Below are 21,520 nucleotides of genomic sequence, written 5' to 3'. Positions count from 1 at the left end.
AGGGTGTGAGAGAGCAGAAACACTGCCTGGGAGCTGGAAGGCACAGGGCTGGGTTCAGAGATGCAGGGGGCCATTGCCACCCTGTGAGCTTCCTTTCTCAACACTGTTCACAGGCATCTAGAGCAGACCCACTGTGACCCTTTAATACACTTCCTCATGTTGTGGCTACTTCAGCACTGTAATTTTGCTACTGCTATGACTCATAATATAAGTATCTGATATGTGACCTCAAGAGAGGTCGCAGTCCACAGGTTAAGAACCCACTGATCTAGAGGGAAAGAAGAACTTTGCTTCTAACTCTTGGTCTCAGGGACACTGCTGAGCAGAGGTGCAGGAGCTTCTTGCAGTACAGAGTCTAGAACCTGAACTGCATGTCCTCTGTATGCTACTTCACAACGTCATCTCTGGAGATCAGTGTAATTCATTATTATCTTCTGTTTTAGGAGATGCCAATAGACAAATTAGTGAATACAAATTCAAGCTTTCCAAAGCAGAACAGGACATAACCACCTTGGAACAAAGTGTAAGTATTTCTGTGAGGCGCCAAATGATTCAGATGCCATTAAATGCTACCAAATGTCTCAACCTCTTGCATCAAAGTAGCTAGACCTTTGAATTTCTGTGGGTGGCCCTGGTGGCTTGGTCTCTTCAAAAGCTCTGCATTACAGTTGCCGTAATTCAGCTTTGTTTCTGTTCTAAAGACAGAGGATTAGGCCATCAGGATGGCACAGCAGAGTTTGATCCCCAGGACCCACATGGCAGTGGACAACCTTTTCCCACATGTTGTTTTCTTATCTTTTCCTTGTTAGGATTTCTATTGCTGTGCTGAAACACCAAGACCAAAAGAAAATTGGGAAGGGAAGGGTTTATTTTCTCACATTTCCATATAACAGGTCATCATCAAAGCAGTGAGGGCAGGAACTCAGGCAGGGCAGAAAACCGGAGGCAGAAGCCATGAGGAGTGCTGCTTACTGGCTTGTTCTTCATGGCTTGTTTAGCCTGCTTTCTTATAGAAACCAGGACCGATTGCCCAGGGATGGAACCACCCACAATGGGCTGGACTCCTCCCAATCAATCACTAATTAAGAAAAATGCCCAGCTGGTCACTGGTGGTAAACACCTTTTAATTCCAGCACCCAGGAGTCGGAGGCAGGTAGATTTCTGAGGACAGCCTGGTCTACAGAGTAAGTTCCAGGACAGCCAGGACTATACAGAGAAACCCTGTCTTGATCAAAAAGAGAGAGAGAGAAAGAGAAAGAGAGAGGGGTGGGGGAGAGGAAATGCCCTATAATAGGCTTGCCTACAGCCTACAGCTGTATCTTACCGACATTTTCTCAGGTGACGCTCCCTCTTCTCAGATGACTTGAGCTTGTATCAATTTTGTTTACTGAGGTTTCTGTCCTGCCCAGTTCTTGCAATCTTTAAGTCCCAAAGAAATCACACAGAAGTCTATATTAGTTATAAACTGATTGGGCTAGTAGCTCAGACTTCTTATTAAGTCTTACAACTTATATTAGTTCATTATTCTTGTCTGTGTTAGCCATGTGGCTCGGTACCTTATTCAGCAAGCAGTCACATCTTGTTGCTTCTGTGGCTAGGTCAGAACTGTGGAAATGAGCCTTCCTCTTCCCAGAATTCTCCTGTTCTTGTTGCCCCACCTATACTTCCTGCCTGGCTACTGGCCAGTCAGCATTTTATTAAAATACAATTGACAGGGTACAAACCATTGTCCCACAGTACTCCCCCCTTTAAAAAACAAAACAAAAACTCTGAATCTAATATCCTTTGTTTAGCTTTTCTCCTGACCATTATTCATAACAACTTATAACCAATATTCTAAACAAAGGAAAATATCCATATTCCATTTTTTGGGAATGTGGGTGCAGTTTTCCAGGCTACTTCCTGCTGCTTGGGGGCACTGATAATCTTATGGGGACCTAAAGAAAATTTAGAATTATAATCAAGTCATAACTGGAGTATCCTGTGAGGCTTGATTTTCTCAGGCAGCAGTCTTTAAACTGAGTTTGGATGTAGAACTCAGACATCTGGGCTATCCCAGAGGTAATCACATCTTGCTTCTTCTGTGTCTGGATCACAACTGCTGACTAAGCTTTCCTCTTTCCTGAATTCTCTTGTTCTCATTGCCCTGCCTCTACTTCCTGTCTGGTTGTCCCGCCTATACTTCCTGCCTGGCTACTGACCAATCAGCATTTATTTATAATATAAGTGACAAGATACAGACCATTGTCCCATAGCACTTCCCTCCTTTTAAAAAAAACAAAACAAGAGCCTGGCAGTGGTGGCGCAGGCCTTTAATCCCAGCACTCGGGAGGCAGAGGCAGGCGGATCTCTGAGTTCAAGGCCAGCCTGGTCTACAAGAGCCAGTTCCAGGACAGGAACCAAAAAGCTACGGAGAAACCCTGTCTCGAAAAAATAAAATTAAAAAAAAAAAAAAAAAAACAAGAACTCAGACATCTGGGCTATCTGTTTCTACCAGAGATTTCTCAGGTGGTCTTCCTTGATCAAACCTGATTTTTCTTAATTCAGAATAAATCCTCAGCCTCGGGGTACAGACCATTGTCCCACAGCACAATTTGACATAAAACAAACACAGACCTCTATGTGCACACAGTAAATAAACAGGTATAATTTTTTAAAAAACTACTTTGCAGCTGTCTTTTTTTTTTTAATGCTATTTCTAGAGAATTTAAAAACAGGGTCTCTTTAGAAAAATATCCCTTCATGTACATTTCAAAAGCCTATAGACTTAAAATGGGAAATTGGCCTTCTAGTGACTGACTGCAACTGTACTTCTCCTGGGACCCTTGGCTCCCCAGTGGCTCTGAGTTTCCTCTTGGATGGCGAGCAGTGGCAAACCCCAGTGGCCTGTGTGCTCCTATTCACAGGTCAGCCGGCTTGAGGGCCAGGTGCTGCGCTACAGAACTGCCGCTGAGAATGCAGAGAAAATCGAAGATGAGCTGAAAGCAGAAAAGAGGAAGCTGCAGCGAGAGGTATTGTGTTCGCATGCGTGCTCCTGAAAGAAGTTCTGTGGGAAATTCACAATGAATGTCAGTCAAGTGTGGTGACACGCCTTTAATCCCAGCACTTGGGATGCGGAGGCAGGCGGTTCTCTGTTAGTTTGAGGGCAGCCTGGTCTACATAATGAGGTCTAGGCCAGCCATGGATGCACAATGCGACCCTGTGTCAAATAACCAAAACCCAAAAGACCTGGTGAAGAAACCTAGAGCTGCTTGACCTTCACACAAGCTTTGGACCTGCACAGTGGCTGCCATTGACTTTTTTTGGTAAGGCAGGAAAAAAATAATATATTTTTGGGTTTTGCTTCAGATAACATCAGTTTTCTACAGCTTTTACACATTTTATTTTGTGTTTTAAACAATCCCCAGCACCACGGTTTAGGCCTCTAGCTGCCTGGAGAAGGGTGGCAGCTGTTTGAGGACCCCAGACATGGCTGCCATTTTTAGCAGAGACAGAAAGGAAAGGATGTTGGGCTTTCCCTGGCCACATAAAGTGACTGTGTTCTTTGTCTCCAGCTACGGACAGCACTGGACAAAATCGAGGAGATGGAGATGACCAATAGTCACCTGGCAAAGCGGCTGGAGAAGATGAAGGCCAACAGGACGGCCCTTCTAGCCCAGCAGTAGGGGAAGGACCTTCTGCCTGGGTGCTGCTCCAAGGGCCCTGCCCAGAGATACTGACTCTTTGTATATTGACACAAAGCTTTTCGAGTACTGTTTGAGTCTTGTCATTAAACAGCCACCTTTGTATTTTATAATTTATGAGAATGAAGCAGGTCTAATTGTCATGAATTTGGATTTTGTTTGTAGTTCACTGCTAGCGTGAGAACTAGTCTGTGCTGTTTTATTTTTAATTTTCAACATCCTAGAATCATGTTTTCTCACCATCTTCCTCCAGCTGCCTCATTGACTGGGCACGTGGGAGGCTGTGGTGTGGGTCTGGAGGATGGCCGTTCTGAGTGCTGAGACACTTGCTGGAGACCTCAAAACACAAGTGCCTTCTCCACGGTGTGATCCACGCTTCAGAGACCAAGTGGCCAAGATTCCTACTCTTCTCCCAGAGCATTTATATTTCAGTGAGGAAGTATTCAGGGGTGGGGAGTCTGTGTTTCGATCAAATTTATGTTTGGAGAAAAAAGGCCTTTTTTTTGTAAGATATTTAAATTTATATAAAAATGTTAGAAAAGATATGGGGAGTGTATATTAAACTTGATTGCATGGGGTAGAGGAAGTCTAGACTTTTACTCTTAAGATTAAGAGTAGGGTCCTTAGTCTCCGTATCCACTGTGCTGTTCCTTGTAGTTTCATCTGCTGCTGATTTGTGAAATGAAACCTCAGACAAGCTTGAGGGGTGAGGGAGGTACAGTACAGGCAGGTAGGGAATCTGCCTGAAGAACTATTAAACACACCGTCTGCCAACCAGGATTGGCGGACACAGTCATTGTTACTGAAGCTTTTTAGGACAAATCATGGCAACCATGTACAGTCCTGTCTTGCCTTCTTCTTTTCTCAAGACGAGATAATCCAGAACATAGAACTTTTTAAGTTTTTTGAGAGACAGCATCTATGTAGCCCAGGTTGGCCTCCACCTCATAGTTGTCATCCTTGGGCCTTTTGGGTGCTGGGATTCCATTCATTGCCTGGCTCTAGAATAAACATGCCTAAGAACTTGCATTTCATCTTTAAAGAGACCAATTCAAGATAGCTCCCTCCCCTACCATAGCCACTTCACAGGGTTTGTGATTCTCTTTTGTCAGAATCAAGGTGGTCTCATGGGAATAATTACTGTAGCTCAAAGTGTTTACAAAGAAACTATATTGAGGAAGTCTAATGAATCAAAGCCTCTTAATAAATCTAGACTTGGAACTAGATAATAAAGTTAACTAAAAAGTGAGTGATAGTTGTTCCCTTCTTTAGTCACTAGCCCTTCATTTTTAGGGAATGGAAACTGTCCTGAGCTGAGAGCGCCCTGTGCATGTCCTAACAGGAACTACAGGTGTGTGGGTGGGGCAGGGATGCTACACTTAAGTGATCCAACCCTTCACATGGAGAAGGTACCCATCCTGGGTACTGAGACTCTCCTGAGAAGCCCTGGCCCTAGCCCTTGTTACTTTAGTTTTTTCCAATTGAAATGGCTCTATTTCTTCATGATATGTTGTTTCCCCTGGAACCTTCTTCATTGCTTCCTGTGGTCTGTGCTTTACTTTAAACCCTGAGGCATCAGTCCTTGGGCCGAGTGCTATATTTTTCTGAGGCAGGGTTGACCTTAGTAGCTTATCTGGGCATTGAAGAAGAGCTCTATCCTTATTACTGGTTTTAGAGCCCTTGCCAACTCCCAGTGGACTAGATTTGACCACCTACCCCAGCAAGTCACCACAGTTAAGCAGTAACTGTGAAGGCAAAGATTCACTTCCTGTGACCGTGTTGGTAAGAACAGATACCAGTTCTGGAATCCCAAATTAATTTTCCAAGTGTTAATGGTGTGAAGGAGGGAGGAAAGGAGACAATTGGGGTATGCACTGCTGATGTTGGCAGGCCAGTGGTCTGACTGGTAATTAAGTCCAGGTCCCATGAAAGGCTCTGGAGAAGTGCTGGTGACATCTCTTGATGGTTTCCATTGACATCATTTCCCACTCCGAGGTGCAGCCTTGACCTTGGCAGTACTTTCTCATTTTGAGGGATAATCTGTGCTATGAATGTTACTTTGGGAGGCACCGGTCCTGTTATTCCTCAATTCCAAAGTAACTCCAAAACACAATGACTCTGGAGGGAAAAGATAAAGCCAGAGAGGGGCAAAATAGTAGCTGAAGTCAGTGTCTCTTTTGCTTCCCCAGAATCCTCCAAATAAGAACACCTAGAAATATATTCAGAGCCACTAAGGGGGCTAGTTTAAAATACTGGGCAAGAATGCGTTAAATTTTGTCCCTAATAATAAATTAGCCTTGACTATGAACAGTAAGTCTCAGCTCAAGCTTTCTCCAGTCAATACCAACGCTATTAACATATTGCATTAGTAACTATCTTTTCTTACTGTTGACCAAATACCCGACATTGGATGGATTTATCTTGGCTCACAGTTTAAGAGTATCGCCCATGACAGGAAAGGTGTGGAAGAATTCATGGGCAGGATTTGGCAGATGGTTCTCAAGCAGGAAGCCTTTTACTTGGCATTCTGTTCACACTTTTTTCAAGTCTTGGATATCAACATGTAGGAGTTTCATTGAGTGGACCCTCAGGGCACATTTGCCAGTGCCCAGTACAAAGCGTAAGGTCTCTAGCTATGTTCATCTCTAACAATTACAGATACTCTGTCTGCACGCTCCTTTTCTGCAACTCTAAACATGCTCACACTCTGTTCATGTTTTCTTGCAGTTGACCGCATAGTTCTCATCTTTCTGCTCGAAATGTCATTATCAACCTCAATAAATACAGTGATAACCAAGCCACCACCCAAAGGTTAAGCTGACTTGAAACTGTCTCTGCCAAATAACTTAATCCATTACCTTTGAATTCAGTCTTACTTAAGGACACCAGAAAAGACAGCCAGGTCTTTGCCAGAATGCAAATCAGAATAGCCTAGATCCCACTAGTCTTTGTTCCCTTCTCAAACCACGTGAGCCATGTCCCCACTGGCTGCATTTCTTCTAATTCCCACCAGACTCACCCATGAAGTTCTGATTACAGTATTCCAGAGCTCCCCAGCCTGGAACTCCAAACTTTTCTGCATTCCTCTTGTACACCTGTTTAAAGCTTATAAATCACGTGACAAGCTTATCATAGCAGCATCCCTTGGTTGTCCATACCAGTAACTTTTAGACAGGTTCTTACAGAAACAGAATTCATGGGATGTATAAAAGGGATTTACAAAGAAAGGACTGAGCAGTACAAGGATGGCTGTCTGCAAGTTGGAGGGTAGAAAACTTGGTAGCTGCTCAGTTCATAAGGCTGGATGCCTTACTACACCCAATCTGGCATCAAAAGCCTAGGAGATCCCTAGAGAGGAGTCTTAGTATTGTGTCCACCTTGGAAGGCTGAAGAATTTCAGAGTCTGATGGCAGCGTCAATGAAGGATACAGGCAGGTGTACACTTTTTCTGGTATCTGGACTACTGGAAGTTGCTCTTGCTGCCCACTTAGAGGGTGTCTTCCCCAACCAATTATCTGCCCCGGAAGCACTGTCACAGACACACCGAAGTGTCTTTCCTAGGTACTCTAAACCCAGTCAAGTTGACAAGACCATCAGGACTTTGTGAAGCAGGGTCTTGCTCTGCAGTGCAGTCTCCATTGACCTGGAACTTAGTATGTAGCCCAGGCTTGCCTCAAGCGCACAGATCCACTTGCTTCTGCCTCCGTGTGCTGGCATCAAGGCGTGTATCACCATATCTTTAGGATTTTTTTTTTTTTAAAGCAAAGCTGGAGTTTATTAAGGGATGGGTACTGAGGGAGGAGATGTGCAGGGAACCCAAGACATGGACTTCTCAAAATTGCTGTTCTAGGGCTTCCTTTAAAAGGAATTTCACACTCGGGAGGCAGAGGCAGGCGGATCTCTGTGAGTTCGAAACCAGCCTGGTCTACAAGAGCTAGTTCCAGGACAGGCTCCAAAACCACAGAGAAACCCTGTCTCGAAAAACCAAAAAAAAAAAAAAAAAAAAAAAAAAAAAAAAGGAATTTCAACTAATGCAACTTAGGGTATCTGATAATAAATTTCCAGAATAAAAACATTATAGCATGGTTTCAGAAAACTTCAAGAGATTTTTTAAGAGTGTATGTAAAAATGCCTTCTGAGGTGCCTAGGGCTTTTTTGAGTCTTCAACACAACCCAGTATATACTAGGTGAAATCATCTTAGTTTCCAATGTGAAGTTACACACTAAAAAAAAAAAAAAAAAAATCACATCAAGCAAGACACACGTGAGTTTATTTGCAGTCAATCCACACATGAAGGCAAATGAGAATTTTTAACATTAAGTTATAGCAACAACGCTGGGATACAAAGCATGAGCAGCGAGCACTGGAAACCCTGGAGCACACCAGCTGCCCTGTGGCTTCCTCATCTGTAGAACATGCTTCGTCTTGAACAGTGGATGCACAGTCACTAAGGTGGCTACGGCCATATTTAACACCTCTCAAAGACTTTGTACAGATCTGGCAGGTTGGCAAGTTGCAGGACATTTCCATCCTCTGTGAAATGCTTCGGAGGTAGAAGGTGTGAGCGGAAGGCTTTATAGATAATGTGTTCCACGGTCCACTTCCAGGGCTTTGGGGTAGAGCCAGGCATGTCACTCTGGAAAACACATGCAATGCATTTATCTCCGCACACACTGGCTTTCCCACTGACATGATAGGCACTGGGCCTGGAAGGGTCTTAGTGGTGTGTGTAATGGGGCTTCTGTAGGACAGTCTTGAGGATCCCACAGGTCTGAGCAGAAGAAGCAGAGTTCGTGAAGAAAAGAAACTTGAGGGACCACTGCCTACATTTTTGTTTCCACCGCGGTGGATCTAACATTTCCGAGCCTGGTTCCTGGTTCGTAACTCGACAGCAAACGTGGAGTGTCTTAAAGTGGCGCTGCTCTGACACCCCAAGGAGGATAAACCTGCCTCACCATGGCTCCTCTTCGTGTAAGCCTTGGCTGCCCCATGTATGTGTTCTTTTCCGTCTGCTGTCTGGTTCCTATCAAATCAACTTAGAACAGTTTGTGTGTCCACTTCCCCACCAGGGTGAGAGAATTCTTGGGGTCTCCGCAGGAACCAGGGCTAACTTCTGTTCCACCACTGTAAAGCATGGGAACTGGAGCACACCAGGGGTCCTGATCAGGGAACAGCATGTTCACCACCACTAAGTAGCTATGCACTACAGTGGCTAGCCCCTGATTCTCAGAAAGTCTTGACTCTCTCTGCCTTCCTCTGAAATATGAAAGTGTCACGGGCAACACCTGAGTTTCTGTCAGGCTCTTGGATCATTCTGGAGGCTATGTTCTAGTCCAACAGAATGAAGTAAAGTTTATGAATAAAAGCTGGCCATTGTAAAGAGATGGGTGTACTGCTACATGCCTATAACCAGCACTTAGGAGGCTGAAGCAGGAGCATCCAAAGTTCAAAGCCATATGCAAATTCCTGGGTTAAAAAAAAAGTTGGGGGCTGTTGTTTGAACTCTGTCATATAAAGCAAAACTGTAGGACTTTATTTTATAGAGATTATTTAAATCCCATATCCTAAAGGTACATGAAACCTACCCCAGTCCTGGATGCCAACGTGCATTATTTACCACAGTACCTGCTGGCCTGAGAGGGCTGACTCCTCCAGTATATACTGCTTCCGAATGGAGTAAAACATTGCACATTCCTTACTGAGGCTTTCAAAACATTCCTTCTCTTCATCCCAATTTACCTGATCCACAGAATTCAATACAAAAAAAGCATTTAATGCGTGCTTTAACATTTTGTGTCTAAATATCACAGACCTGAGCTGGAGAAATGTTTCAGTGGTTAAGAGCATTGACTGCTCTTCCTAAAGGACCCAGGTTCAATTCCCAGCACCCACATGGCAGTTCACACCTGTCTGTAACTCCAAGATCTAACACTTTCATACAGACATACATGCAGGCAAAACACCAATGCACATAAATAAAAATAAATAAAAAAATACAATCAAAATAAATAAATAAATACCACGGCCCTAACAGGCAATAAGAAATGTGACTTGCAGCACTGACACTTGACTGGGATGACTATGGTACGGGCTGATGGGGCTCTCAGCTATTTTGTTTTGTTATCCTTTCAGTTCCAAATGAAGGTACTCTACCTCCAGCTCACAGACACAGACACACACATGCAGGCAAACACTGCTTAGCATTTGCTGTTACATACCTCTGTGGCCAGTCGAAGGATGAAGAGAGGCAGTCCCTCCAAAGGGGGAACATAGTTGTCAATCAGAAGGGGTAATCCAATCAGGTTCCCTTCCTGCTTGGGGAGGGGGACAAAAAGGGAGAGTAAGACATAATGGCATCACGGCTGATAGGTTCATTCCTCTTGTGTTTCTCCAAGCCTGTACTGGGTGCAGGTTGTAAGATGGACACGGGCCTTTAATCAGAAACAACTTTTCCTTCTGGATCTGCTCAGAAATGTCAGGACAGGAAGCCCCAAAGAACAAGGGGAAGGGGGAGAAATGAAGCAGGTGGCATAGTTTCATTCTCCATGTGGCCTTGTCAGGACTGGGATTCAGCTTTCCGTCGCCCGGGGACTAGGAACAGCATGATGGATGAGTTTGGTTTTATCATCTCAGGTACAAACGGGGACTGGAGAGAATGTCACACATGCTGCTTCTGAGGGGAGGCCAGCCTTTTAGTTCCGGCCAAGGAACTTGACCCTTATCTGAAAGAAAGCTCAAAGGCATGCAGATAGCTGCCCCCACCTCATCAATTTCCAAAGAGAAATAGTCTGCAAGCATCTCAGCTTTCTTCTTCAGAAACTCAACAATGTATTCTGCAAGTCCTTCCTTCGGGCCATCTTCCTCTGTCCAGCCACTTTCAGGACTGTCTAAGGCCAGCATGGCGAGGGCAAAGAGTGGTGCTGGTTCCTGGGAAGAAGCCACAACATAGGGATTCAGTGGGAAGCTTTAGTTTGAACAGACCAAACTCAGTTCAGATATAAAAGCACCAACAGAGACAGAATGCCCGCTCATCAATGCAGGCTTCAATACCCTATTAACAGCAGCACAAGCAGACAGGAAATCGTTATGGAGAGTTGACATGCACCTCAATGAGCACAACAGATATGGCATCTATAGAACACGTCTGGCAAGGTAAGAATGTAGATTCAGGTGCGCAAATAACATAAATACGAACTCGCGCTTCAGGCATGAAACAAGTCTCAGTAAGTGTGAACACACCCATGAATGTTCTTCAACCAAGCTAGAATTAAAGTTGAAATCAGTAACAGATTTCTGGAAAACCTCCACGATGCTAAATGATACAGATCTAAATAGATAGTCCAGCCTACTCAGAAAGCTCCAGGTCCTAGCAAGAGACTGAGACCTTTATAAACAAAGAAGTGACAAAAAAACAAGACGAAGGGATAGATCCTGGGGGATAAACCTGATACTCCTCCGGCCCTACACACATGCACACACATGCTCCCAAACTGAGCACCCACACAAAGCAAGGAAGAGACAACCTGAACAATTTAGGTTATCTGAGTAATAACCTAAATCTCTAAGAATTTCTTATCATGGAATTTTCAAGCCCAGATTGTTCTAAACAATGAGTAAATAATAACAACCCTACAGAATGCCTTCAGAAAAACAGCAAAGGAAAGGTTACAGACTCATCTTTGAGGTCAACATTATCCTCTGCTAAAACCACATAAACACAAAACAAAATAGTAACACTCATGAACCCAGATTAAAAAAAAACTTATAAATACAACTTGAGGAAATGAAATCTGGCAACACATAACCGAGCAGGATTCATCCCAGGAGTGCAAGGTTGGTTTAACACATGCAAACTAGTCAATGCATTTCACTACATTAATAGTCTAAAAATTAAAAAAGCTTATCTTAAAGGAAGAAAAAGCATTTGAAAAATTTTCATATCTATTACTAAATTTTAAAAAACTGAAGAGAATTTCCCCAACTTCCTAAGGGTACCCACAAAAACCTCTCTCCCAGCTTCTAACATAATTCAACAATAAAAGTCTGACTACTTCCCCAAGATTGCAACAAAGAGAAGAGTTTCCATTCTTGCCACTTCTATTAGCTCAGATTACAAGCCATCAAGAAAATGGTGAGCATCCAAACTGGCTTTAAGCCTTCACTCCCAACATTATAATCATTCACGTAGAAAAACAGACTATATATAAGCACCAAACTAGCTGAGGTTAGCAAAGCTGCAAGATACAACATCTATGTACAAAATTCATGGCATTTCTGTAGTCTGGCAATAAACATTAGACACTGAAGCTATTAAGCTGCCAGGTACAGCACCATAAAAAAGTGAAACATTAATCTAATAAAATTTATCTTTTCTCAAAAATTTCTACAGATACAATACAATCTTAATCAAACTTCCAAAGGCTAAATTAAAACTTGGCACCAATACCTTCATGATATTATTAAAGTTCAGTGTATGTGCTTACTACAGTAACACAAAGTAAAGAAAAGCAAACACACACCCCATCCCCGTTCTGGCCATAGTTTTAGTGAAAATTTCTCCTTTTAATTGTAAGTAAATATGTAGTAACTTTATAGCAAGAAGCATTTGTTTAAGCTGGCTATAATCTGAAAAGATTCAACAAGAAAGAAAGAAAAAAAGAAAGAAAACTTCAGTGCATTGCAAATCATACAGCACAGAAACCCTTAAACATACTTTGGAAAGTTTACATTTGCCAAGGAGGAAGTCACTGTATAGCTCATATTCTGAGAAACAACCAGCTGTCATTTCAGAAGTGAGGAGGAAAGAAACTTACCGATAACCTCAGAACACCAAAGTTGGCAAAGTCATAAATGAGTATCTGGTAGAACAGCTCTTCACTGAAAATAAAAATGAAAGACTTTAAGAAAAATCAATCTATGCTTGAGGGCCGAGCCGCAAGGACAAGATGGGACAAAGATGCTGCTGCCTGGCTGTGGACCTGGCTAAGAAGGTCTATGTAAAGCAGGGGATTCCTAACATGATTCCTGCCGGGATTCTGCAGCCATCCCTCCTGAACAAGTTCAAACACAGTCTGGCTCACCTCCTCCTCTCTAGTGCTGTAAGGGTTTCAGACGCCTGCAATAACACCTAACACACTGTCTACTTCCCTTCCCCAGTTAACAAAGAGCCTTAGAGCTCACCTTCTGGCAGGCAGTCCACCATCAACACCATAGGGTGCAGTGCTTGCCTAGCTCATGAAGGCCTGGGTTTCATCCTCAGCACCACAGAAACAGTTATATGGGAAAAAAGTATATGGAACATATAGAAAGGGCAGTTTTCCCTTTTCCATGAGAAATGGACAGAATTACACTGCACTTATTTTTTTGGGGGGTGGGATAAAAGATCTTGCCATGTAGCCAGCCCAATCTGGAACTCACAATCCTTGTTTACCTACACCTGCCAAGTGCTGGGATTCTAGGTGCTTGCCCCACGTCTGGAAATGCACTGAGATTTGAGTTAGTATGTTCCACTGGCTGACAATAGTCCAAGAATAGCAATTAAGTATGTATACTGAATTACTAATAAAAATCATGTTCTTCCTCATGCAAACCCCAGCCTGTAGCATAAAGATATAAACACAGTACATGTGGGTACAGTGCAGCATGTAGAAAGGAGAACAAGGAAGGCTAATATTAGGGGATGAGACAGGACTGAGCACAGGTAAATGATCACGTCTTGAAGGGAGACACAGGCTAATTGTTTTTCTAGTTTCCATACTGTCATGTGGAATTTTCTACTTTAGGAAATCACTGTGGGTGGATTTTGGATCTCGGATTAAGGACGTCAGTAAGAAGCTGCAATTCTGGTACTACCGTGACTGCTACAGTGTGATGGAAGAAGTCAAACACAGGTGAGCTGTAGAGACATGCAGGTCATACACTCTCATGTGCTAGAAAAGCCAAAGCAGGGAGTGAAGAGTTCCCCATAGCCCAGCTCATGGCACTTCAACATGGGGTGCAGCTGGCAGACCAAGGCTGTAAGGACACTGTTTCTGGACTGCTGAGGTCATGTGCCCAGCTGTCTCACACTCTTGTTGTGGCAGCCAGGAGCAGGTCTCACTACAACACCTTCCCCACCATGGGAGACTGCATCAAAATGCAGCCCAGATAAACTTACCTTCCCTTATGTTGTTCCTCGCTATGTGTTTGGCCACAGAAATGAGAAAAGAAGCTAACACATCAAACAAGTCAAAGAGCAGTGAAACTTAGCACTATGCCAAAAAGACTCCAACCTAAGAATGACCCTGAATTCTGGAAAAGGGACCTGTGCCAGGAGGGAGTTTTAAGATTGGGGCTGTTTCTAGATCAGAGAAGGCAAATAGCCTTTTAGCTCATGCACCATGTCATACAGTGCAGTCAGTGTCTGTTCCACTTGTAAGACAGGAAGCACTGAGGTCACAGAAAGGCTTAGAATGGGGTCCTGGAGTAGATAAGTGATGCCCAGCAGACACAGGCAGCAGCGTCCTCCCATAGACATCACCTATTTGAGAATACACTTACACAGACTCTAGACGCAATGGATTCTAAAGTCCCTGGAAACAATAAGAATGTCACCAGGTGTGAATAAGGCTAATGGCACTACTGGGATTGCCTTTCCTATATAGTGACTGGTGGCTTGAATACAGCCTGTGTTGAATCCCCAGCACCAAGAGGCATGGGCTTCCTTCTCTTTCCTCCCTGTTGCACCTAAGAGACACCAGATCTCTAACAGCACAAAGCCCTAAACACCTGGTTTTTAGCCAATGTCTACTGAGTGCTGAGCCCAAGGATGGGCATCTCTAGCCATTTCTTCCTACAAAATACTAGGGGTGACATTCAGTTTTACTAGTCTAATCTATAGGTCAAGACACAAGAGACACCGTATGGAAAAGACAATTCCCGACATGGAAATGGAAAACGTCGACCCTGGATCTGTATTCACATCTGTGTCTCTCAAGGCCATATCTATCTATCTATCTATCTATCTATCTATCTATCTATCTATCTATCTATCATCTATCTATCTATCTATCTATCTATCTATCCTTTTCAGTCATTTTACCTGCTCCCCCACCCCCACCCAGCACTGGTGCCTGTCCCCAGAGACTACTCTTCTGGTGGTTCTGGTGCTTTCACCAGATTTACCTGAGTTTGGTAGTATTGAGGAGGTATAGCTTGGTCTGGTGCTGTGCCAAGGCCCACTGAGGATTCACACAGCCCACAAAGGAATGGTTACGGAGCATCTCCCGGAGAGCTAGAACACAAAACAGAAACCATGTAAGTAATGGAATCCTTCTGAACAGCTCTTCACACCCTAAGGCCCACACAAGCAAAGATGCCTCAACTAGGTCTCCTGTTGTAAGAAACCATACAATTTGCCTCTAAAGATATAAGGAGGAGTTGCTAAAAGATTAAGGAATGAAGGAGGAGTGAAAGGCTCGTCCAGAATTGGAACCTTCAGCTTTCATGGGCTCTAACAGTGTGAAAAGGAGAACAGATAAGAATGGTTTGAAGGGACTGGAGAGATAGCGCAGTGGTTAGGAGCACTGATTGCTCTTCCAGAGGAACCCTGGTTCAATTCCCAGCACCACATGGAAATTCACAACTGTCTGCAACTCCAAGATCTGACCCTCACACAGACATACATGCAGACAAAACACATCAATGCACATAAAATAAAAATGAATTATTTTAAAAAAGAATGGTTTGAAATCGGGAGTCTGACAAACTAACATTAGTCCATATCTGGAGCTGGAATTCTAAGATCTGCACCCTGCACACAAAGGGAAGTGATACCTGTGTCCATTCTCCAACCACCTGATGCCTTTTGTGTTAGCAGTAAAGAAAAAACCAACCAAAGCAAAACCCCCGACAACCAGAGTGTACAGCCATAATCTCATCCTCACATGGTTTTTTTTTTTTTTTTTATTTTGGAGACAGGGTTTCTCTGTAGCTTTTTTGGTTCCTGTCCTAGAACTAGCTCTTGTAGACCAGGCTGGCCTTGAACTCACAGAGATCTGCCTCTGCCTCCCAAGTGCTGGGATTAAAGGCGTGCACCACCACCGCCCACCTCACATGTTTTTTTTTATTATTTATTTATTTATTTATTATGTATATAATATTCTGTCTGTGTGTATGTCTGCAGGCCAGAAGAGGGCACCAGACCTCATTACAGATGGTTGTGAGCCACCATGTGGTTGCAGGGAATTGAACTCAGGATCTTTGGAAGAGCAGGCAATGCTCTTAACCACTGAGCCATCTCTCCAGCCCCCTCACATGTTTTTATAGGCAGGAATGATGACAGACAGACTGTCTGAGAACCCAAATGGAGATACTGGTTTAAACTAATAACAGGCTTCAAGTAATCCCCAAGAAAAAGTCCGAGTAACTAGCAGCTCTGTGCGTGTGGAGTGTGATATATATTATAAAAGAGAAACAGGGAACCAAGTTTCAGAATCTTAAACAAGCACAGCAGACCTGGAGACTGAAACACTAGCAGAGAACACGAGTACACTCACACCCCTCAAGAATGAAGCTCTCACCCAGCTGCAGGACACAACTGCAAATATCCAGGGAACTGGGAAGAACCCAGCAAGACTTCAGAACCCTGAAAATGATTACGCTGAGAAAAAGGCAGGCAACAGAGCACACAATGTCAGTGGACCTAAAGAGATTCTCACAACACAGTCCAGAGAGGCAAAGAGAAGAAGTGAGGGCAGCTTAAGCAGCAATGAGAAAAAACCTAAGTCTAAAGGGGTGGGGGTGGGGGGTGGAGTTAATATCTGGAAACACTCAACGGTATCCCAGAGAGATGAGAAATGTCAGTCCCAGTTCTAGGAAATGCAAATAAACCCCAAAAATAAAGAATGAAAACCCCCAAACCAAACATCACCTCAATACTCCCAACTATATGCAAGGGCTGACTGGGGAGTGGGAACTAAAGAGCACTTACATACACTCAGGAAGAAAAGGGAGATTACCATGGGTATTAAATATTTGATTCATGGCTGAATTTTCAACAGTAGAAATCAGAAAAAAAGGAGACCTACAATACACCAAGGAAAAACAATTGTCAATCTGGAGTTTTGAAAAATAAAAGTGAATTTGAGAGAATGAATTCAACTTGTCACAGCTGTTGTTGATGTATCTGTGAGTGTTTGTTGTAAGGAGAAGCGGGCTGCATCCAGTCCCAGACTGACTTACACCCAGCCGGAGGGATGCTTGTCTTCCTGGTCACCCAGCTAGCTTATACCCAAAATAACAACACAGAAATTGTATTAATTAAATTACTGCTGGCCGGGCGGTGGTGGCGCAAGCCTTTAATCCCAGCACTCAGGAGGCAGAGGCAGGCAGATCTCTGTGAGTTCAAGGCCAGCCTGGTCTACAAGAGCTAGTTCCAGGACAGGAACCAAAAAGCTACGGAGAAACCCTGTCTGTAATGGCTCAGTGGTTAAGAGTACTGCCTGCTCTTCAAAAGGTCCTGAGTTCAATTCCCAGCAACCACATGGTGGCTCACAACCATATGTAATGAGATCTGGTGCCCCCTTTTGGCATACAGGTGTACATGCAGACAGAATACTGAATACATAATAAATAAATAAATCTTAAAAAAAAAAAAAAGAAACCCTGTCTCGAAAATCAAAAAAAAAAAAAAAAATTAATGCCTGGCCCATTAGCTCTAGCCTCTTATTGGCCAACTTTCACATTTTTTTTAATTAATTTATTTATTTAAGGATTTCTGCCTCCTCCCCGCCACTGCCTCCCATTTCCCTCCCTCTCCCCCGATCAAGTCCCCCTCCCTCATCTGCTCGAAGAGCAATCAGGGTTCCCTGACCTGTGGAAAGCCCAAGCACCACCCACCTGTATCCAGGTCTAGTAAGGTGAGCATCCAAACTGCCTAGGCTCCCCCAAAGCCAGTACGTGCAGTAGGATAAAAACCCACTGCCATTGTTCTTGAGTTCTCAGTAGTCCTCATTGTCCGCTATGTTCAGCTAGTCCGGTTTTATCCCAGGCTTTTTCAGACCCAGGCCAGCTGGCCTTGGTGAGTTCCCAATAGAACATCCCCATTGTCTCAGATTGTCTCAGTGTGTGGGTGTACCCCTCGCGGTCCTGAGTTCCTTGCTCATGCTCCCTCTCCTTCTGCTCCTGATTTGGACCTTGAGATTTCTGTCCACTGCTCCAATGTGGGTCTCTGTCTCTGTCTCATTTCATCGCCTGATGAAGGTTAATATTCAGGAAGATGTAACTTTCACATCTTGATTAACCCATTTCTATTAAATCTGTGTTGTATCACTACGTGACTGTGGCTTACTGGCGAGATTCTAACCTACATCCGTCTCAGGCCAGAGATTCATGGTGTCTGTCTGTCTCTGCTTTCTTCCTCCCAGAATTCTGTTCTGTCTTCCCTGCCTACCTGAGTTCCGCCCTATCAACTAGGTCAAGGCAGTTTCTTTAATAACCAATAAAAGCAACACAAATACAGAAGGACCTCCTATACCAAGTGTTCACTGTTTTGTCATGGCTGTTGCTGATGTATCTGTGAGTATTCACTGTTCTGTAGGTTCTGCAAATTATGCCCCATAAAGAAGCTTGCTTTCTTCATGTAATGGGATAAGCCCCCCACCCCCAGACACGCACATCTCCTACCCTGTTCTACTGGGAACTCCGTATGCTTACAGGATGTTCTATGTAGGTGGAAATGATTACTTTTAAAGCTGGAGAGCATCAAATAATCTAGACTAATAAGCTACTGGAGGAGAAAGAGCAATATGATCCCTTAAAAGGAGGCCACAGAGTTCCTAAGAGGAGTACTCATGGCCTCTCAAACCATCTCCAGCCACTGAAGTGTTACCCAGTCAGCAGGAAGGTGGAATCCATGTCAGCTGGCCCAGCACATGGCCTTTTCACAGAACTTAAGGACCTGTATTTTACCCCATCCAAAATGCTCCTCCAGCCACAGAAAGTTTCTCTATAGTTTTCCTCCATTATGCAAAGACCAAAATAGATAAAATCCTTCTTTTATATCAAAGCTAAACCATACACCCTACTTCAATTCTGAGACCGTGGGTCTTAACACATTCTCAGCACCAACAGATGAAGCTAAGCTAAGGAGAATCCTAACGCCGAGGCCTCGCCTCTCAAGTATCAGCAGGTGAGGTGGGATACTGTTTATTTGCCCTTCTCTGGCGCACAGGGTTTCTTGCATTCTGCCTGATAAAACAGCAAGGTTCATTAAACAATCTGTGCAACCCCATTCATCTCATCTACTATTCCACATATGGTGCAACACACTGCACAAAGTAATTAACTTATATCATGTTACAAATAATTAGCTGATATGTGGCACACCTGTGACCCTAGGTCAATAGTGTCAGCATCTGATCCAAGACTGACTGTTTACCAAAGAACAACGCACTGATCCAATTTTGCATTTAAATATTAAGTGAAGAGGCAGGCAGATCTCTGTGAGTTCAGGGCCAGCCTGGTCTACAAGAACTAGTTCCAGGACAGGCTCCAAAGCTACAGAGAAACCCTGTCTTAAAAAAACCAAAATAAGTAAGTTAATAAATATTAAGTGAGCCTACCCACAAAGGCCATTGCCAGTGCCAACTCACTGTGCTTGGCTGTTCATCTTTGCTGTGCTTTATTTTGTTTTAGACATCAAGTCCTACTGTGTTGTCCATGTTAGCCTTGAATTCCTAGACTGAAGTGATTCTCCTGCCTCTGTTTTTACAATGGTAGGGACTAAATGCAAGGACGACCACACCAGGACAGTTTTAAACTGTTCAGATATTCCATGTAACATTTTTCCTTTCCTCATCTCTTCATCCTCTCTATTAGAGGAGGTGGAGGCATATGCCCTCTCCAGAGACTATCTGAAAATTAAGTTAGCATGTGTGGATATATATTTTTAGGTCACTTAGAGTCATCATCTTGGCCTCAGCAAGACGAAAATTCTGACCACTTGATATAGGCTGATTTTACCCTGTACTGAACAGTTTATTTGTCAAAAACATCACTGAAATGATCTTTACTGACCTCCAAGACTGAGGGAGAGTATCTACAAACAACTGTGAGGAGAAGTGCTGAAGAAGCCATGCAGCGGCCCGCCCTTCTTATGTGATTTAAAACGGCTTTAAGCTCCCAGCTGGGAAAGTAACACACAGGAAAGCGCAACCACAGCACATTTCATGGAAACGGAAATCAGGAGCCAACTGGCAACACGCACAACGGGCAGGAGCCTAGTCACAGGAAGATGTGCATCACATGTAACACGGACAGCACAAGAGAAGTGTAGGGTGGAGGAGACAGACAGACAGACAGACAGACATGGAGCAATGTATGAAAGGAAAGTTCAGGCCTTCCTGTGTTGGCTCAGACTAAATACGTGGAGGTCAGAGGACAACTTTCAGGAGAGGAGTTGGTTTTCTCTTTCAACCATGTGGGTCCCAAGTATCAAAGTCAGATTAAGTCTGGTGCTTTTACCCAACGAGCCATCTTGCGGGCCCTTAGGATTTATTAACAGATGAAAACAGAAAGGTCACAGTTAGTTGACAAACTCAAGCACAGAGCTGCTGCTTGGAGCCTGCGCAATACTCACATTTGGAACAGCAGTTCCTCACAGGTGCAACAAGGCTTCGGGGGCAGCGTGGCTAAAAGGGTCATTCTTACACATCTAATTATGGACTCTATCTACTCACTTCTAAAACCTTTTGGCTTCTTTTCTAGTAACATGGACCAGGATGAAGTCTGGTACTCAACTACTCTCAAAAGCTGTTTATGAGGGTAACAGGGACTTATCGGCCTTCAGGCTATAAAAATACCCATCTTCTTAACAAGTGTCTTACTGGTTATTTCTAATCAGTCGGTGATATTCTAGGATAAATCAATCTCATATTCTGAGGCACAGAACAGCTCAGTCAGTGTGAGGTCTCATGGTTGAAATGGAGCTCAGGGTGAACTCCAGTGGTGTGACCTGTCAACTCTCACCTAAGCACACCGCATCTGACAGGATAAGCACTTTGCTGCTCATTCACGATGCTGCTTTTAGTAAAGCAGAAACAAAGTAGAAACAATTGCAATGACCACTGTGCTAATCCCTTTCGTTACTAGGAATGCCAGTTAATCCTGCTCAAAGCCCTCCTCTTCCCCTTGAGAACTGTCCTCTGTGTAAGGAAAACAACCTGTCCAAGCAGCTCACGGCAGTACCTGCCTGACAGCATGAGCGCTCTCTGCATTTCCAAAACCCCGAGTGCCACACAAATCTCAGCACTTACGTACTCTCATGGCCTCGCTCGTTAATTTCTTCCTGGAGACTCAAAACACTGGTGAGGTTAATGATCCTCCTCCGGGGGTAACACGCAGCTGTCATTTCCTTCCGGGAGTCATCTTCCATCATCTCCACATCAGAATCGTCCCGGTGCCTCTTTCTGCAGTGAAAGGGAAGAACTGGCAGGTCGTCATCCTTCCAGTTCATTTATTTTTAGTTTCCCGAGATAGGGTTTCTCTGTGGAGCCCTGGCTGTCCTCGAACTCAGAGATCCTCCTGCCTCTCGAGTGCTGGGATTAAAGGCATGCGCCACCACTGTCCAGCTCCATTTTATTCTTTAACTCAGTGTATGTGTTGAACTTCAGAGAAAGGAGCAGCTTCTCTGTGCCGTGGCAGGTCAGCGGCTGTCCTGTGTCACGCTACTTCTCTGACAACCCTCAGATCTCAAGGGCCTTCAGCAAGTAAACTGGCCTTGCCAAGTCCCACTCATTCATGATTCCAAGATCCATCCGTTTGTCTACCCACGTGACACTGATCCGCACCAGCTACA

General features: G+C 44.0%; 2 protein-coding genes across 24 annotated transcripts in view; one reads left to right on the top strand and one right to left on the bottom strand.

Annotated features, from left to right (window-relative positions):
• Lrrfip2 (LRR binding FLII interacting protein 2) overlaps positions 1 to 3,815 on the top strand; it is a 105,143-nt gene extending 101,328 nt beyond the window's left edge. For all 20 annotated transcript variants that reach the window (XM_041676821.1, XM_041676818.1, XM_041676819.1 and 17 more), the window contains 3 exons: positions 444 to 523; positions 2,907 to 3,011; positions 3,555 to 3,815. In XM_041676821.1, coding sequence (XP_041532755.1) covers positions 444 to 523; positions 2,907 to 3,011; positions 3,555 to 3,665 — 296 coding nt within the window. In that variant the 3' untranslated portion in view covers positions 3,666 to 3,815. The remainder of the gene's footprint in view (positions 1 to 443; positions 524 to 2,906; positions 3,012 to 3,554) is intronic.
• Positions 3,816 to 7,935: 4,120 nt separating this feature from the next.
• Positions 7,936 to 21,520, bottom strand: part of Mlh1 (mutL homolog 1) — a 42,450-nt gene continuing 28,865 nt past the window's right edge. For 3 of the 4 annotated variants that reach the window (XM_041677140.1, XM_041677141.1, XM_041677144.1), the window contains 7 exons: positions 20,983 to 21,131; positions 14,848 to 14,956; positions 12,498 to 12,561; positions 10,447 to 10,611; positions 9,903 to 9,995; positions 9,310 to 9,423; positions 7,936 to 8,320 (listed from right to left, as the gene is read on the bottom strand). In XM_041677140.1, the coding sequence (XP_041533074.1) occupies positions 8,153 to 8,320; positions 9,310 to 9,423; positions 9,903 to 9,995; positions 10,447 to 10,611; positions 12,498 to 12,561; positions 14,848 to 14,956; positions 20,983 to 21,131 (862 nt within the window). In that variant the 3' untranslated portion in view covers positions 7,936 to 8,152. The remainder of the gene's footprint in view (positions 8,321 to 9,309; positions 9,424 to 9,902; positions 9,996 to 10,446; positions 10,612 to 12,497; positions 12,562 to 14,847; positions 14,957 to 20,982; positions 21,132 to 21,520) is intronic. The other variant, XM_041677143.1, reaches the window with a different exon arrangement.

This window comes from Microtus oregoni, unplaced genomic scaffold, assembly GCF_018167655.1.
Source record: "Microtus oregoni isolate MIOR12 unplaced genomic scaffold, Mior012 000028F_ref0000031, whole genome shotgun sequence".
NCBI classification, from domain to species: domain Eukaryota; kingdom Metazoa; phylum Chordata; class Mammalia; order Rodentia; family Cricetidae; genus Microtus; species Microtus oregoni.
The sequence above is the reverse complement of the archived record's forward strand: the minus strand, read 5'-3'. Positions and strand labels throughout refer to the sequence as shown.